Source organism: Trachemys scripta, chromosome 11, assembly GCF_013100865.1.
Source record: "Trachemys scripta elegans isolate TJP31775 chromosome 11, CAS_Tse_1.0, whole genome shotgun sequence".
Taxonomy (NCBI): Eukaryota; Metazoa; Chordata; order Testudines; family Emydidae; genus Trachemys; species Trachemys scripta.
In genome coordinates, this window is record NC_048308.1 from 28,542,809 (window position 1) to 28,561,861 (window position 19,053).

Genomic DNA, 19,053 nt, shown 5'->3' on the forward strand with positions numbered 1-19,053 from the left:
ACATGCACAAGGCTTGTCTGTCTTCTCTGCTATAAAAGTTGCTTTTTTCCCCCCCTTTTCAGACACTGTGGTGATCCTGAGGTAAAAAACGCAGTGAAGATCAGTCATTTTTGTTTTACCATGAGAAAGTTGCAGAGGTCCACTCCAGTTTGGGGGTATAAGGTTGACCTCAGTGAATATACCTCATGGTAAAACAAAAGTGCCTGGTCTTCACTGTGTCTTTTACCTCAGGAAAACTCATGCATGTTGGTTACCCCAAGTTGGGTTGTTTATTTAAAAAAAAAAAAAATTTTTTTAGCAGTGAAGACAAGCCCATACGGGTCTATTTCAGTAGTTGGTCTTCTGGGAATAGTCTTTTCCCTGAAGTATTATATGTAAGTTGGTAATCTGCTCTGTGATTTAGGGGTGATGATACAAAAGTGTTTAATTGCCATGAAAGTAAAAGGTAGTCCTTTGTTGGCAGCCTAGTTTGAGATATTAAGGTATCTTTAAGAAGCATACATACTATACAAAGCATAAATTTCTCACACCAGTAGTTCTATAGCAGTGGTTTTCAACTGTTTTTCATTTGCAGATCCCTAAAAAACTGGAGGTGTAGATCCCTCTGGAAGTCTTAGACGTAGCCTGTGTATCCCCAGAGGTCAGGGGATCACAGGTTTAAAACCACTGTTTTATATCAAGCAAAAAATCATAATTGGACACTTTAGTGTGGTTTTACATATAATGTGTATCTGCAGCAATTAAGTTGTTCCTGTATTAGCATTTAAAATCACCCTCTTTCCAAATACATATAAGCTTTTAACTTAAGAACTAAATAGTTATGGAACAAGTTGTCTGAAGGTGATACTAGAAATGGCTTCACAATCTTTCATATTTGGGCGTATAGTGTGTTTGCAGGACTGTTTCTTCATAAATCAGTGGTAAAATTCATTCTCTTAAATATGTGAAGATGCATTTTTTTTTTGTAATAGAATAGATGAGTGAAATTTGCTTTATTGGATAGCATGTGATAGTTCTCACAAAATCCGGCCGTTCAGTGCATTAAAGATTCTGTAGTAAGGAGTTGTGTTGAGATGCCAATCCTGTAGGGCCAGCACTAGGTACTTTGGCACTCTAAGCCACTACTATCGCGGTGGCGGTGATTCTGGTGGTGGTATCAGGAAGCTGTTTCAGCTGATGGGAGAGTGTGCTTGGACCAGAGCCATACCGGTGTGGTGGTTCCCGATCTTGGTCAGTATGCTACTACTCACAAAGGAGCAGTGCTAAAAGGAGATGTTCCAGCTGGTAGCTAAGGTGGGGCCAAGCAGGAGCAGCCTGTTAAAAATAAATAAATAAATAAATAATTATAGGTGCCATCCTATTTAGCTTACCCCTGATGGCAACCCAGTGATTCCCATAGCACCTACAACATTCCCGATTTAAGCATATGTTGGGTAAGGGCAGGAAAGAAATAATGTTTGTAGAGGAATAACAGTATGACATATCATCCCCATAGTTTTTATATTTTAATAGTAGCCGTATTTGTCTGGCTATTCACTGTGGACTTGTGTGTAGGTGTGTGTCTGAACAGTTAATTGAGTCTGATTTTGTTTCTTTATTTTTATGCAGCATTTTTACAGACACAAGCCGCAGAAAACTAGCATAGAAAAAAGAAAATACTGATAGAGAACTTTGTGATTTTTTTTTTTCTTCATGTGTATCAGATACTTCCTGTGTAATAAGGGGAAAATTGTAGCTCTAGGCTGATGCACAAAGGATTATTTAATCCATAATGAAGAAAATGTAAAGGTCAGTTGAACAAAACAAATAGTTAAGTTATTGCTATCAACTTAGAAAAACTAGACTTCTTTGAAAATACTGGGAAAATATTTGTTAAAATGGCCTAATAAAATGTGCTTCTTCAAAATTATGGTCCTCAAGTTTTGAAACAGCAGACAAATAATATAATGGGTAAAGTTGCCTTGGGAGCCACTGTTCTTTAAATTGACTAGCACATAGATGTGGAAATGAACATTATGATTTTTGTCAGCATGTTCGTTAGTGTTCCAGCTCAAATTTCTCTACCTTTAATTCTGTTGAATGAAAATGGTGTGCAGTATGTCATTCAAATATGTGCACAATCTTTGTTTCAAAATGGTCTTGATAAATGACACATTTTCTTATTCTGCATGTTGCCTTCTTAAGGGGGTTCCATTTTCAGCTTACAGTTAAAAACTAATCAATATAAATCAACTTTTTAAACAGCTTTTATTCTCAATTAACTTCACAACAATTCCAATTTAAACAAACAAGGCTGTTCGGTATCTATAAACAGAGTTCACTTACATGCTAGAAGGGACATTATTATAGAAAGACCATGCATAAGGCACTATTTTCATAACTAAAACTACTGAATTCTCATGGACTAATATTCTGAAGTTTCTTTTACATTTGTGAAAGGTTAACTCTGTTTAGATAGTCAGTATATTTAAATGTCTGACATAGGTTCTATTTCACTTCTTCTGTTTCCAAACTGCTTTTCTCTTTCTTCCATGTTATATTCTGTAAGCACTCTTTGGGTGCAATCTTGGTCCTATTGAAGTCAGTGGGAGTCTTGCCATTGACTTCAGTGGGGTCAGGATTTCACCCTTAGTGTATTTTGCCTGCTGGTGAAGTTGACTCCCTCTGCTCTGGGGAAACCATAAGCAACGTTTTCCCCAATACTTTGTGTAGAGATGTGGCATAACTAGCTTAGAAGTGGAATACTTTTGTCAGTGCAAGCACATAATTTTTAAAAAGTAAGATTTACATTGTGCTAAACTGTCTAATTTTCTGTGCCTTTTCCTCTAAAGATGTAGATCACTGATTTTGGGTCTGATTCTGTAAGCCACAGTGTGCTTTCAGCTCATTGGAATCAATGGGCATTGGGGATGCTAAGGATCTTGTAGGGTGATACTGGTAGATAGCTACTATTTACCATGGACTACTGCACTGAGCTATATTCTCAAGTAAATTGTCGATCCTTGATATACTTGAATATATATGAATGGGAAAAATATAGGTTTCATGATTTAGAAATAAATAATATTTTATAAAATATATTCAATGACATAAAAATATAAACCATATAAAAACTTCCGTTTATTTTCTTTATGGTCAATTCATTCTTAGACAATGTAGGCTGATTTTTGCGTAGTGTTGCAAGATGCTAATTTGTTCCTTTTTTTTTTTTTTTTTTTTTTTTTAATTCACTTGGATTCTAGAACATATTGTGTTCCCAGAACAAGCATTTATAAGTTAGAGATTCATTATGTTTTCTGAAATGATTTCACTCCTGCTGCATAAAATGTGTGAAACTGTTTCCAGATTAACATGGGACTACTAATTACAAACGGAATGCTTAATTATTATTCTGGCTATTGAAGAAACTTTACAGTAGGAGTAGTGGTACATGAAGTACTTTGATAAGGGTTATACATTCACTGAAGTTGAATTCTCCATTTTCTTTTGTGATTCCCTAAAAACAAAAGATATGCTGAGGATGACAATATAATTTTTCTAGTTGGGCATCTTAATTCTTTTTGAGTATTGAATGTTTTACTTATGTTTGTTTCTCTTCCTTTCCATCATAAAACATTCCCAAATTCCTGCACTTCTCTGCAGCAGTTACATTTTGAAACCACTATGAAAATAAGATATTAGGTTTACCAATAGCAAATCCAGTAAAGTAGATACACAAGTAAGGATTTCAAGGACTTATTTTGTTTAATTGGGTAGTTAAGATTGGAGAAACTGAGGTGATTTGAATGTATGGCAGAACCTTTTAGAGGTTACTGGCTTCAAGATTTCAGCAGCTTTTTGTGGTGTCTATATTATCTATCTAGATTCGCCCATTGCAGCTATCTCCATAGCCTCTGAGCATTAGTGCAACACCTCTGCACCCTACTCTCCTTTCCAGTTAACAAAACAACTTACTTTTCCTCTAAGATGTTTCTTTTACTGTTTTCTGTGCCTCCTCTCCTGCATTGTGGTGAAACCGAAAGATGAGCTGCTCTTTACATGGCCACATTGAGTGAGTACCTGTGAATTTGTTGAAAGAACAAGTGATAGACTAATTGCACTAACAAGGTTGGCAACATCACTGATAGAAGTTTTTAAAAGCAAATCTGCTGCTTGTCTGTACATACCTATGAGAGAAGTCATTTATTTCTAGGCTGTGGTTCAGGAAAATCTTAATCTGTCAAGTCAGGGGGCATGCCTTGGCATGTGTTTGGACACAGATGAACTCACTTATTTACTTTTCACCTTGTCTGTGCCACAAGTATGTTGCAAAACTCATTCATAAACCTTATTGGCAGGATCTGCTCAGTCATCCAAGAGTATTCTGCTTGCCTTTTTCTTTCATTCTTTCAGTGCATAGATGGATCTAGTTACTTATCCTCTTGCCTTTCTCACACTGACACAATGTTATGAATTAGACTATTACTAGTGGATGTATGTCATATAGACTTGATGCCTCGGCATGGATGTATGCTACCATTGATGTGTACTACTCTTATGGAATCTGAGTTTATCTTCACTGCAAAGTTAACTCAGATTATATCTTGAGAATTTTTTGTAACTTGAGTTCTATCCACACACAAACCTTTGAGTGTGGTGGTGCTTTTAACTCAAGTTGCTTGGCCTATCAAGGGGTACAGGCTAGAGTTCAAGTTAGCACAGCTTGTCAGTTGCTAACGTGACTTTTCTGCAGTGTGGATGCAGGCTAGCTCTGCTTGAGTGCTGCTACTGCTCCAATGCCTTCCCACACTTCTTAGCATGTACCCAGAAAGGACGGACAAGTTTTCCCACAGTTCATTGGGAAATAATTCATAGAGTAGTTCAGCTTAGTGCATTGCAAAGAACCATGGGATATGCTCCAGAAGTTTGAATGCCACACAGTGTGGATGAAGCAGCTTGACTGTTACTTCACAGCATGACCCCTCTTACTCAAACTAGGCTATCTTGATGTAATTTGAGTACAGATACTCTCTTGAGATAACTCTGCTGGGAAAACATAACCTATAGGCATGTGTCCAGAATTGGACTAAGATATCACAGACTTTGTGACAGCAGTGAACAAAATGGACTCCCAGATTATTGGGACCGAAGTTCTGAGCAGTGCTCTTAAGGGTTATTTTTCCAGAAATGCTCTTGAAAGGGTTAAATGATCCTGCGGCTGTCTACTGCATAGCCTTTCCCTCTGATTTTCTAGGTAGAAAGAAGTGTCTGTGTGACTTTACCAAAACGGTTTCTGTATTGTTTCATCCTAAATGCAGAATGAAATGCATCATGCTATTGTTGAGGTGGGGTCAGGGAAGCAGACTGCAACTGATTTGACATGCAGTCAGTAAATAATTTGGACCAAGATATTTTTTAAAGCATCTAATGATTTTTGGGTGTCTCAGTTTTCAGGTGCCTAACTTGAGACACCTTAAAGAAGCCTGATTTTCAGTAAGTGCTTTTACAGGGACTCAACCTTTATAATAAAATCAAACATCTACAAATATGTGCACTGCAGAGGAGCCCAAACACAAGATATGAAACCCAGCCTTGTTGGTGACTTTTCTTCTGAACTGCTGAGAGTCCCATCCATATAGGCCCACCTTGGAGGGAACAGGCAAATCATTTAACTTTTTTGCTTCTAATCTTAGATTTGCAGTTTTTCTTTCCATGTTTCTTTATACTGTTGAGAGAATGTTATTCTTGTTTACAATATATATCTAGATGATGTTCATTATCATTAGAACACACACTAAGACCAACGCTTGTTTAAAAATGGCTTTCTGACCGTTAGTTCTCAGTTTAATATATCACATCGATCTATTTGAATTAGGAGGCATGGTGATTTGGAACAGAGTGACCTTATTCAACATGTCTTTAAAACATCTGTACGGTGTCCTTCTCCAATACTGTTGGAGAGACTGAAGAACCTTCGTCTAGCAGATGGCTAGAAAGGAAATAAATAATCATGTATATGGAGATGTACAGTATATTTTTATATGTCTATTCTAATCATATTTACAGGATTATACAAATCACACTCCTCTGTTGTCACTCAGGATTATTTCTGCAGGTGCTTGACAAGAAAGTTGTCATTATCAAAAGCAATAATATATACTCAGTTTAAGAGAACAGACATTGAGATCATAATATCTATAGTAGTCAGAGAAGGAAAAGACTTGCTAGATTATAATATCCTGTCATTCACTATACCCTGCTGAGTTTCCTAAAAGGGCAGAAAATTGTGACTTCTTACACTGCTTTAAACTTTTACTATTCCAAATCTCACTATGGAGTCAGTTCCATTAATGTAGGTCATGGACAAAAACCACTTTCCTATCCAAACAACTTTGACTGACTTCTAGTTACTGCTCCATTCTCACTCAGTCCAGGTTTTTTCTTATGTGACTGAAGCTCTGCCTGTCCTGAGGAAAAATGGTTTAGGCTACACCTACTTAGGATTTAGAGACAGTCCTGCATTCAAACACTGTTCTCTAAGAATGTCTGACACTGAGGGTACGTCTATACTTCGCCGCTGGTTCGGCGGCAAGCAATCGATCTTCTGAGATCGATCCCGGAAGTGCTTGCCATTGACGCCGGTACTCCTGCTCCGCGAGAGGAGTACACGGAGTCGATGGGGGAGCCTCTTGCCACGTGTGGACCCGCGGTAAGTACCTTTTAAGTTCGAACTAAGATACTTCGACTTCAGCTACGTTATTCACGTAGCTGAAGTTGTGTATCTTAGTTCGAACTGGGGGCTTAGTGTGGACCAGCCCATAGTCCTAGTCTTCTGCCTCAACAGTTAGGAGGTGGAGTCCTGCATTCAAATCTACCCTTCTTCACTTCTTTTTCAGCTACTGGGTCTTGTCAGTTGCCTATATCACTACCTCTCCTCTCTGCAGCACCTGGTTGTTTGTTGACCATCAGTGACCCCTCTCTGCAGCATTGCTAGATATAACAAGCATTCATTGTCTGTTGCACAAGAGGAGTAGTGGCCTATAATTCTTGGGTGGCAAACAGGAGGTGCACTCAGAATTTTCTTAAGAAGGTTACCTTCTATGTCCTCATTGAGCTGCCGTATCTCTTTCCGGAGTGAGCATAGAAGTGGAAGAGGCAGTGTGAGGAGATGGCAGCATGGGGTTCTGGAAAGCGGGGAGCTGGGTCCAAGAGCGTTCCAGGGGCTGGAGTCCCAGGAGGAAGCCACCTTCCCCATCTCCAGGTCCCCTCTCCTCCCTCTTTCTCTGCCGGAGAGTCTGGAGAGACATGAATTTGTGGTATCCTAAGGCAGAGGAGATTCGCTAGGTCCCCGGCTCTGCCTCCATGCCCTCATTTGTGCGCCGGGTGGCAGATTAGAGTGCAGTCCTGTTGGGAAAATGGGGTTGTAAAAGGAGCTGGACAATGAAAAAGGATAGCTAGTGGTGGTCTTTGCAAAAAAGAAAAAAAAAACGGCTAATTTGTTTGCAAAGAGTACTCAGTGGCTAGTTCTGGGCTGGAGTTCACCTGTCAATCATTAGTGGTGGGAAGTTTTAGTTGTGCTTAGGATGCTACGGCAAAAGCAGCTGCTCCTGCTCATAAGCACTTCCTGCAGTTGAGATAGGCACTAGGTGTGTAAATTAGTAAGTACACTGAAATATTTCTATACACTTATTTTCCTCTAATACACACAATTCCCAAAGATTTTTGCTCCCATCGTCTTGCTGACTTTCTGTACTGATAATATTGCAACCAAAATAATTATATTGAATATATTGTTACCCCCAAACTTTATACTCTCAGCACCAATTCTAGTTGAAATGAGGGCTTTATTCTAGACAGTCTGAATTCTAACATGGGTGAAACATATTAATTTTACTCTTTTCTTTTTTATAGAGTAAAAAATGGCATTTCGTAAGGTAGTAAAAGGAACTGTTCTCATTGGAGGAGGTGCCATAGCAACAGTTTTTGGCCTCTCTCAGTTTTCTCAGTATAGAAACAAACACGTAAGTATTAATTACGATTTCTGTTAAAATATGAAACTTAAAATCTGCTAAAGCGTATGTTAGGTTTATATGAATAGCTTTGTTTGGATATGAATGCCAAGGGCCTCTGAGCTTGATTTGGTTGGAACTAATTTAAAGTACTGCATTAATGATGTTTCATTGCTGTAGATCTTTGAATAGTAAGAAAACATGGACATTATTCTTGTAATTGTTTTAACATTGATGTTTTAAACCTCCCATAAAAATGCTTTTGAAAACTTCCTCATCGCCTATTGAGTTAGGTGGGGTAGGTTTTTCTTCACCAATATGGGTAACAGAATAGAGTATGGCCAATATTTTCAAACTCGGGCTTGTCTACATGATCCCTGGTGCACACTAAAGGTTCCCTAGTGCGCTCTAATATAGTACTGTTTAAAACAGCACTGTGTTAAAATGAACCAGCAGGAACTACATGGACCAATTAATGTGTAACTCATTAGTGCACTTTAGAAATGACACCCCTGTACAGCGCATTATCCCAGTGGTGTAGATGAGCCCTGAGATGGCAACGGGTAAGCAATCAGGTAAGCAATTAAGTGGTTTGATTTCCATGGGTGCTGAATATTCCCAGTTCTCTCTGACTTCAGAATGGGAGCTGTGGCTGCTAACACCTCTGAAAATCAGATCACTTACTTTGGGGACCTGGTCCAATTCCCAGTGAACTTAATAAAAAGATTTTTGTTGACTTCCATGGTTAGGTGCCTAAATGTAGGCACCCATCTTTGAAAACTTTGGTCATTATCAAAATCCAAGAGGCAAAACAGACTTTTTTCCCCTGTTAATTAAAATGTCGACAAAACAAAATCCTAGAATGGGAAAGGCTGTCCGTAAGTGTACTTTTGGACAAAACAGACACATTTAAAAAAAAAAAAAATAGGTTGCTGGTTTCACTTTGTGGATTGATTCCCAGTATTGTAGTAAATGGTTTCATTTTCTCCTTTCCCAAAAGAAGGAGCAGAGCTATGGGCCTCTTCCCTCCATTCCCCAGGGAGGCTCAGGAGTGAAGCCAATATGGGAGTGCATGTGTGAACAAAGGGGTTATGGGGTGTTTGAACTGGTCTTCAGCAGAGCGGGTGGTGACTAAGCACAATTGGCACAGTCCACTCCCCCACTCTGCCTTCTATGCAGATAATTGTATACAGTAACTGGCTTTGTGCAGTGCTGTGGATTTATAAATATTCAGGCCTGGCCTAGGCAACTGTGCATGTAGAAATTTGCCTGGTGGGGTGGTCCTTAGTGTTGGTTGCCAGGCTGGAAGCTCCCCTTTTCAGAATCTTTGCCAGTCACCAACTTTCTGTTAACTCTGCTCAGTCTGAGTAGGTAGAGTGTGCAGCGCTCTGATCCCACTTGTTCCAGTCTGGGCTTGAAAATAGAGCCTGATCCCTAGAAATCCTTTTGGATTATATCCAATTCATTTAGCAAGTGCTAAATTGGTATATTGTTTATCACAATATATGTGTAGCCAGCTGTCTTTAACCTGCTTGCAATGTAACAGCTTGCCATGGACAACTAACATCTCATCTTTTACTGTATGTTAATTTTAAATTTGCTTGATTTGAATGATTTAAAATAAGATCTGGTTTTGGTTTTAATGGAGCAACAATGGTTGTAGACGAGCTTTCATTTAGTTCCAGGAATGCTTTGTCAATAATAATCCAGAGACTTTTCCTTGTATATGTACATGAAGGAATAGTAGCATGGGTGCAGGAAAAAGAGATTATGCCCCATGACATGAGTAAAGTTGGAAAAAGGATAGTCCTGGATCCTTATAACTTCAGATATAGTATAACAGAAAGTGTATTGTAAAATAGTACATTTGGATCTTATGTTCAATTCAGTTGCTGCCTCTGTCTTATACTACACCGCTACCCCATATAACGTGACCCGATATAACACGAATTCGGATAGAACGCGGTACAGCAGCGCTCCGGGGGCGGGCGGGGCTGTGCACTCCGGTGGATCAAAGCAAGTTCGATATAATGCGGTTTCACCTATAACGCAGTAAGATTTTTTGGCTCCCGAGGACAGCGTTATATTGAGGTAGAGGAATAGTTGGTGTCTTTATCAGGAGTCTGCTTGAATTAGTATACTGTAACATTTTTAAGCTTAGAATTTCAAATAATAAACCAAATACATAGGATGCTAATACGTATCAGGATTGTAACCAGAGCCAGGCAAATTTTTTTTGGCAGAGAAATTTCACTGGGAAAGAAAATGGATTCCCCCCCACCCCCAGCTGATATATTTTAATTCTTCATTTTGAAACATGTTGTTTTCAAGTTTTGACAATGACAAACAGAACACAAATGATAGAAAACAGTCAAATTGACTAGAAAAACCAAAAGTATTTCATTCTGAGTCTACTGGGGATTCAAAACAATTTTCCTGAGTTTAAAAGAAAATTTGGTTTCTATTTAAATTGTACGATATATATATATATATATATATATATATATATATATATACACACACATACACATTCCATTTTGGAAGGAAAAACCAGACCAAAAAATCCATTATTCACTCAGCTCTAATTGTAACAGATTAATTACACACATGGATTTTTATGAAATTGATGTTCCAAAATTCAGGGAATTGCTCCCTTCTCCATCAATACTAGAAATCATATGGAAATGTATTTCCTGGGATGGATGTAAAACTTTTCGTTGAGAAAGGTGACCCTAATGGCCTAATGAAACACTGGCTTGTGACCTGATCTCTGAAGCTACTGCAAACTGTGGGATCACCCTAAAAAACTTCTCTGAAAACTTCTAGCATATATATAAGCAAGGAGTCTGGCAAGTGAACAACATACAATTTCTCATGCTTCTGTGTTGTAGTAACTTGCACATTGGCTCTGTGATGTCCTTAAAAATTACTGCCTTAAACACCCAATGGAGGGCAGCAGGTGGGACATAACTGGAGGGATTGACACAATGGAGAACAGTTCATTTACAGTGTTGACATATCTAAGCTGTGAGCATATCCCACAGCACAACTGTCCTCTCTTTAATAATGCCTGCCAATCAAATATATGCTAGGGCAAAGGATCTTCCCATCTACAAGAGCCAGGAAAAGATGATGCCCCAAGACGCACACTAATTGGCTACACATTGTAGTCAGTCTGTGGCTTTTTCAAAAATGGAATTTATCAGACAATCAGACAGAAAACCTAAATTAATATGCATATGGATTTCCCCTTGTCCCCTTAAGCATGACCTAATTTACTCTGTGGCAAGTTGTACCTCCATGCTGTGGCAAGGTCTCTGGATTCTGTGGCACTCTGGTGTGGCAAACTAAAATGTATGCGGCAGCCAGCATCAAGTTGAACACGAACAAATTGAAGTCTTTAATATGAAAAGAAATGACACAATCAGTACAGAAGCTCTTGTTAATTTTGATACAAAATTTAATTCATTTTACATTGTTTCCCACATTCCAAGTGTTTCAGATTTTTGTATTGATATCACACAACTGCACCATAGAAATTGTCAGGTGGAAGGTAGAGGCTTTGGCAGCTGGGTTGGGGAGATTTGGGGCTTTTGGAATTTGACAAGTCGTGGGAGGAAGTTTTGAATTCTTGAATGAGCACATTAGCTGCCTGTTTCTGCTAAAATGATCAGCAATGATAGTTTATTTTGGCACTTAAATTGGCATAATTAGGTTTCAGAGTCAACATGAATGAGGCAGTTAACACAGCTCAACTATGTTTACAGACTGCCTATAAACTCAGGAAGAAAATTCTTCAGTGGTTTATGTGGCGGTCATGTTTTCAAGGTTTTCTTCACAAGCATGGGCAATAGGAAAAATAACTTAACCCTCCCCCTTCAAATTCTGGAGCACAATTACCCAGTTAAGAATGGTATTAGGAGTAAATTCTGTGGCTATAGTATCACGGAATACTTGTGGCCCTGGGAAAATTTCACCAAAAGCTGCTGCAAGTTGTTTTCTTCTTTTTCAAACCATCACTGTATATACATTGATTTGTGCAGCAAAAGACAAATTAATCACCTGGCTTAACTCATGGACTTGGAGCTGCTTTGTAGTAATTTCTGAATAATGGTCGCTAGGATATTTCCTGTATGAATATATTGATTTAGTTTACTAGCAGGCTGTGAGGAACAAGAGGGAGGACACTGGCTCAAGATAAGGCACACCAAGTAAATACTTACAGGTTGTTACAGAACAGTGGAAGAGCCACTGGCTCAGAGGATACTGGCTCAACCTCCTATGCAACCTACCCAGGGCTGGCTCCAGGGTTTTGGCCGCCCCAAGCAGCCAAAAAAATAAAATAAAAAGCTGCGATCACGTTTGCGATCTGCAGCGGCAATTTGGCGGGAGGTCGTTCGCTCCGAGCGGGAGTGAGGGACCGTCCGCTGAATTGCTGCTGAATAGCTGGACGTGCCGCCCCTCTCCGGAGCGGCTGCCCCAAGCACCTGCTTGCCAGGCTGGTGCCTAGAGCCAGCCCTGAGCCTACCAAACTTGTTTGGAGAAGCAGGGCCAAAAGCCCAGGAACTGAGAAGGACAAAGAACTTGGGCTGGATAAAAACAGAGTCAAATTTCTCTACCTTTAATTCTGTTGAATAAAAATGATGTGCAGTATATCAGTTCAAATATGTGCACAATCTTTGTTTCAAAATGGTCTTGATAAATGACACATTTTCTTATTCTGCATGTTGCCTTCTTAAGGGGGTTCCATTTTCAGCTTATAGTTAAAAATTAATCAATATAAATCAACTAGCTAGGCCTGCCTGGGATACTGTCAGTGGATGGGGAGCCTATAGGTAAGATAGACATGCATGTAGACTGTTTTTTAAAAATCCTTTTGTCCCCATCTTATGTTGTTCCCTGCTATTAGAATGAAACAGTACTTTGTTTTCAGAACACTTCTGGTCACTGTATTCACCACTGGGCATAGACTCCTAAAGGGAAGAACTGCTGGTATTGAACTCAGTTGCACCCACTGGTTATGCACAGGTGATATTCTAGATTCTGTAGCCTAGGGCCCAGTCTGAGAGTTGGAGAATTGCAGAATTCCACCCTAGGAGAGGGAGATGCATGAAGCCTGACACCTGAGGGGTGGTGGTGGGGGGGTGTACTCAGAGATCAGAATGGAGGTAGAGGTGCAGCTAACCTTGCAACTATGTTGTTGACCATCACAAATGGAACCACAGATTATCATGTGGCCTGTATTGAAAGCTTTATATTGGCCTAGATTTTCCTTCCTTGTGGCTGGCTCACTCTTTTTTTCTCATGCCTTCATGGTAACATTTCCTTCCTTTAAAGCAGTTCTTTCTGCTATTGGGATGTCTGCCATTTTGGCCAACACACTGGGGTTGCACCAGGGACCCCAGAGCTAAAAGCATGAGTTTCTACAGCTTGAGCTAAAGAGCAAGGCCCTGTATGTATGAATTGTAAGAGACTTGCATCCTCTGTCGAGCTGGCACAGAGGTTGATGTGTAATAAACAATGACCATTACACTATAAGGGTATGTGAATCTGGATGCGGCTAATAGGATGAATATTTTGCTTTGAAAAGGAAACTGATTTATTTATTTATTTGTTTTAAATCTTACTCTTACCAAATGATGGCCATGAGTTTGATGTAAACCTACCTAGAGATAATACAGGACAAATTATTATCAGAAATGTTTACTTTACGATTACTAGATCAGTTTAGAACTTCAAGATTTAATTCAGGCTGCCAAACTAAATTTGTTCTCCCAAAGACTATAATCAAAACCATTCAAGGAATGCTTCCCTGAGAAATTGTAGATATAAACTGCAATCGCTTATTTTGGTAAACACACTTGTTTGTTGCCAAACGAATCACATTATTGCAGATGGAATCCCTGTATGCAGCTTTCCTTTGGTCTCCCATTTAATTGAAAGCAAGATAAATCACTATCAATTTCAAGTGCACCAGGCACCATGCTGTATGTACACTAATATCTGTTTAGGACTCTATACCAAAGGATCTGTTCTTTTACCTGGGTATAGCTGTGAAAATATTCAGCTGTACACACTGACTGTCCCTCTTTGAGTGCTGAGTCTTGTTTTTCTGGCAATATTATGTCCAGCTAAACATGTTGAAATTGACACAACTTTTTTGCTGAAGGGAGGGTGATAATCTTGGAAAAACCTGTTAAAGGTTTTTACCTTGTCTCTTGTACAGAACTAATTTAATGAGGGGGAATTTTTGAATTAAAAAAAAATAAAACAAACTTTCATGTACTGTAGAGACATGAACATAAATAGTAGTGGATAGCTAGAAATGGACACATTTCTGACTCCTTCAACTATCCATACAATTTGGTTCATCTATCATTCTGTGGCCCCATTTCAGCATATCACTTAAGTGCTTAACTTTAAGCATGTGAGTAGTCCCATTAAAAGATAAGCATATGCTTAAGTGCCTTGTTGAATTGAGGCTTCAAGTCAGAATTACAGATCAGAAGATAACTTTGTCTAGAGTGGAGGATAGCTACAAAACTGGACCCTAAATACAATAAAATTCAGGGGGTAGTAGACTTTAGCTAGAGCGAAGTGGAGCTTGCTGCTAAAATTTCAATGACACACGTCTAAGTGAGATATTCTGCACACCCAGCTCTACTTTGTGTATTAAAACAGGAAGCTTCAGTGAATCCTACTGGTTCATTAAAGGTACCGGGGAATAGCATTGTATCAGAAACTGAACCAGAGGCCAGGAATTTGTCCCCTTCCTGCTCCCCCAAGGATAGATTTGGTTTTAAAGAAAATGTCATATTAAAAAAATCAAACCTGGTGAAAATTTGTTTGCACAGTTACAATTCACATTGCTTTTATTTAAAGTCTGATTTGTGTTTGACGTGTGTAGCAAGTGGTTAGCTAAAAGCAGTTTGTAATGTAAAAGCAGGGGAAATACTTTAGGTTGAGTGGGCCATTATAATTTCTCGAAATTAGGTCGTGAAAAAGGCTTATTAATTTTTACTTGACTTAGAGGAGGTATACAAATATGGTTAGTACCTCCTTAATTATAATAAATAGAAGATGAAGCAATTTTACTTTAATCTAACTACTCCATTGATTGACTCGCATAATACAGCAGCAACCTCTTTCATTCTCTTATGTATTAAGTAATTTGCATGAAACCCTACACACTATGCTCAAATTAATACTGTACATGATTACAGGACAACCTGATTGTTAATTGCCTGTGGTCTTTAAATACGCACTTCTTTCAGCAGTAGACACTAATTATTAGATCTTGTTTTCTGTTGCACCAGTAGTGACAACTGTGTAGAACATTTAAAAAAAATTTGCAAGTCTAATAAGGGTTTAAACATGGGGAGAAAGTGATCTAATCATTTTGAGTGGAACTATCCAAGGTTCATAAACCATGGAAGGCTGTAGATCGGGCTTCCGTCTAGTCAGTAGTTCACCTTGGGGATGTCGTGTAAACCATTATTTAGTCTTGCACCCACAGGGATGTGTTGCAGAGAACTATAAGGCAAACAATAAACTATTTGTTAAAGGGACACCGAAGGTTGACATGCGTAAAGCTTAACCTATTTAAAATATCATTGTATTTTAACTGTCCTTCAGATCATGAAAATATTTGTCATGTGCCTTTTTATTTATTTATTTTTCTTTAAAAGTTTTATAGGGAGGCCTTGCTCTGAGTCATTTCTATTACTACAGAGCTGATTGGCCACTTCAGAAAACTGCACCATTTGGCTGCTTACCTCAGGGAACCCTGCTCATCAGAATTAGGGATGAAAGATGTCTCTAACAGCTATAATTCACAGGCAATAGAGCAGGAGACAATGAAGCTATTTTCTAAAATTGAGCAATTTGTGTAATTCAGTGCATTTAAAAAAGATGTGCCGTCATGTGTGGAGGTCATAGGCGTGGTCTACATGGTGAAATTGTCATGCAATTGTCACTTATAACTATATAGATTATAGGGCATTGTGGAAAGGCAGATACAAAGCATCTCTGCAAGTGGGAAGGCGTGGAAAAGCAGCGTAATAGGGAAAAGCAGCGTAATAGGGAAAAGCAGCTGCTCTGCAATGGTGGTAGAAGATAGTATTTTGTAACTTAACCTAAACTCAAGTAACGTGTGCTGAGCTGTTAGAGGCTGAAGACCAATTAGATCTACTAGACTACACTCCATTGCAGGGTTGTTCCCTACTGTATGCATATACTTCAGTACATTGCCCAATCAAATGCTAAATATCTGTAGGCTTCAACCATTTCTCTTGGAACAATATTCCATAATCTGTTAGGAAACTCTTATGATGATCAGCCTAAATTTCCTCCTGGTTCACTTTAATCAATATCAGTACTAGCCGCACCCATTTGTATTAATCAGTTCTTTTGTCCTTGGCCTTTACACCCTGCAAAAACTTATAAGATATGTCTACGCTGCAGTCAGAGGCGTGGCTGACTTTTGATCTATCTAGCTCAAGTTACAATTGCAGTGAAGCTGCGGCAATGTGGGTGACTGCTTGAGTACATACTTGGAATCCGGAGTGGGCCTGTACGGCCCATGCTGCCTCGGCTTCATTGCTATTGTTGCTCGAGCTAGCAAAATCAGAGAGAGCTTTGGTAGGTCTACTTCTGCTGCAGTCACACTTCTGAGTGAAGTGTAGATATTACCATAGGCAGTTTTGTGACCTACGTGTTCTTCAGCAGATTGAGAAAGAAGATAGGGAGCCTCTTAATTATTTATTTGCCGCCACATAAACATAAACTTATTACAAAATCAAAGTCATGGTGTTTTACAATGTTAAAAATTAATTAAAATTGTATAAAGCCCTGTAGCGGGTGGGGGTGGGGGGTAACCCCGCTTCGGTCCAGAGCGGGCTGTGGCTGGAGAAAGCAGCTTTTAGGCTGAGCTGATTGGGGGAAGTGGCTGCAGTTGGGGCCACGCCCCAAACAGACTCAGCTGACCCTATAAAGGCCAGGGCAGCCAGAAGCTCAGCAGTCTCTCTCGGAGTGCAGAGAGAGAAGGGCCTGGCTGCAGCAAGCTAGGGATAGCGTACCTGAGTAGAGCAGGGCTGGGGAGCTCCAGCCTGGAAAGCCCCAGGCTGCGGCCTAGTGGAAGGCCAAGGGATACTGGGGGTTGCAGAGGGCAGCCCAGGGCTAGGCCGGGGCAGCAGCTCCAAACCCTGCTTGCCAGTGATGAGTGGCCTATACTGCAGTCTGTCCCAGGGAGCGGGGGGTAGTTGGTGACTGGCAGTGGCCTAGTGCTGAGGCAAGGTGGGGATAGTGGGTGGGGGTTCTCCTGGGAGGGGAGACATAGCGTGTGGGTACTACCAGGGGGCAGCACCCAGAGCAAGGGGCACCGGGGTCTTGGGAGGGACACGGGAGCCCAGAAGAAGACAGGTGGATCACCGGCCTGCAGAGGGCGCTCCAGAGGCTGGAGAGCTAATTCCCTGGACAACCAGCAGGAGGCCCTGCAGGGGTGAGTCCGACCTTCTTACAAGCCCTCTGAAACCAAAAAGCAATATCTTAACTGAACAAAATGACATTACTTTTATACTCCTTTCATTTGTACATTTCTAATTTAGTTTGTAAGTATATTGAAGGAGGGATTATGTACTTGAACCTCCGTGGTGCTAAAGATGAGCTGAACCAGGGGATAGGGAAACAGGTGCTTACAAGTCTTTCTCTCCCAGATCTGGGGCTTATTGGGGCCAAACCTGTCCCCATAGGACTGCTCTAACTTATGACGGCTCAAACTGCCTCTAGGGACAATTCTTCCAGCCCATGATAGCCAGAGCACACAGCACTGTGGCCTGGCTGAGAGAGCCGAGAGTGTGTAGAAGGGCGGAGGAGGTGGCATAGTGTTGACTAAATTGGCTTTACATCACTGGGAAAAGCATATGGCAGTTTTAAACTGGTAGTGCAAAGGGCTCTTACCTTGAATGAGGATGGAACCCTGTATCTTTAAGTGACATGTGCATCCTCTGGTGATGTAGAAATATAATGTTATTCTTTCAGATTCAGCTTTGGTAGACTGAATGTCTTTGCTGCTGAATTGTGCATGTGTTTAGCTAGCTGTTTACTTAGGATGATCATTTATATAAATAGAACTTTAATGAAGTATCAGGCTGAGCATGTTCAGCCGATAGGGAGGAGTGACTTTTTGGAAGCTACTCCAGCACTGAGTCACCAAAGTTACAGTTTCGAAGTTCTGACACTTCACTTGCTGAAGAAATAAGTGTTGTCACCTCACTTATATAAACTATTCTGCATATTACTTTCCTATTTATTTCTACTATCTTTTATTCAGAGTGCAAAAAATATAGCAATTCAAATATTGGAAACTGAACAGCTTTCAGATTGCAAAATATAATATAACACAACACTTAGGCTGAAATCTGCATCCCTTTCCTGCTCCCTTTGCACTAGGTGGGAGGGCTGGAGTGGCATAAAGGGGGCCTTAAAAGCCTGGTTGTGGCAAGGGAGGATTTTCCTGGCACAGGCACTGTGGTAGGCAGCTGTAAGATTACTTCCAGAGGACTGTCATTGCAATACTCAATGTGGGAGGGGCATGTTGGGTAGAGCCACATCATGCAGCGCTACAGAAATTCCAGGCAGCCCTGCAGCCTATAGGGCAACCAAAGGAGGCTGCAGTAACTTAGTTGGACTGGGGGCTTTTCAGCTCCTGGAGCAGCCTAGGATCGGATTCGAGAGGGTACAAAGATGGCTTAAAACTAATTTAGCCCTCCTCCCTTTGGGCTGTGTGCTCTGGTCTAAGTGGTGCAGCCAGTGGCTTTCAACATTTCCACACTACTGTACCCCTTTCAGGAGTCTGATTTGTCTTGCGTACCCCCAAGTTTCACCTCACTTAAAAACTACTAGCTTACAAAATCAGATTTAAAAATACAAAAGTGTCACAGCACACTGTTACTGAAAAATTGCTTTCTCATTTTTACCATATAATTATAAAATAAATCAATTGGAATATAAATATTGTACTTACATTTCAGTGTATAGTATATAGAGCAGTATAAACAAGTCATTG

General features: G+C 40.0%; 1 protein-coding gene across 2 annotated transcripts in view; it reads left to right on the forward strand.

Annotated features, from left to right (window-relative positions):
• GPD2 (glycerol-3-phosphate dehydrogenase 2) overlaps positions 1 to 19,053 on the forward strand; it is a 121,376-nt gene that overhangs the window by 20,087 nt on the left and 82,236 nt on the right. For both annotated transcript variants that reach the window (XM_034785650.1, XM_034785651.1), the window contains one exon: positions 7,891 to 8,000. In XM_034785650.1, coding sequence (XP_034641541.1) covers positions 7,899 to 8,000 — 102 coding nt within the window. In that variant the 5' untranslated portion in view covers positions 7,891 to 7,898. The remainder of the gene's footprint in view (positions 1 to 7,890; positions 8,001 to 19,053) is intronic.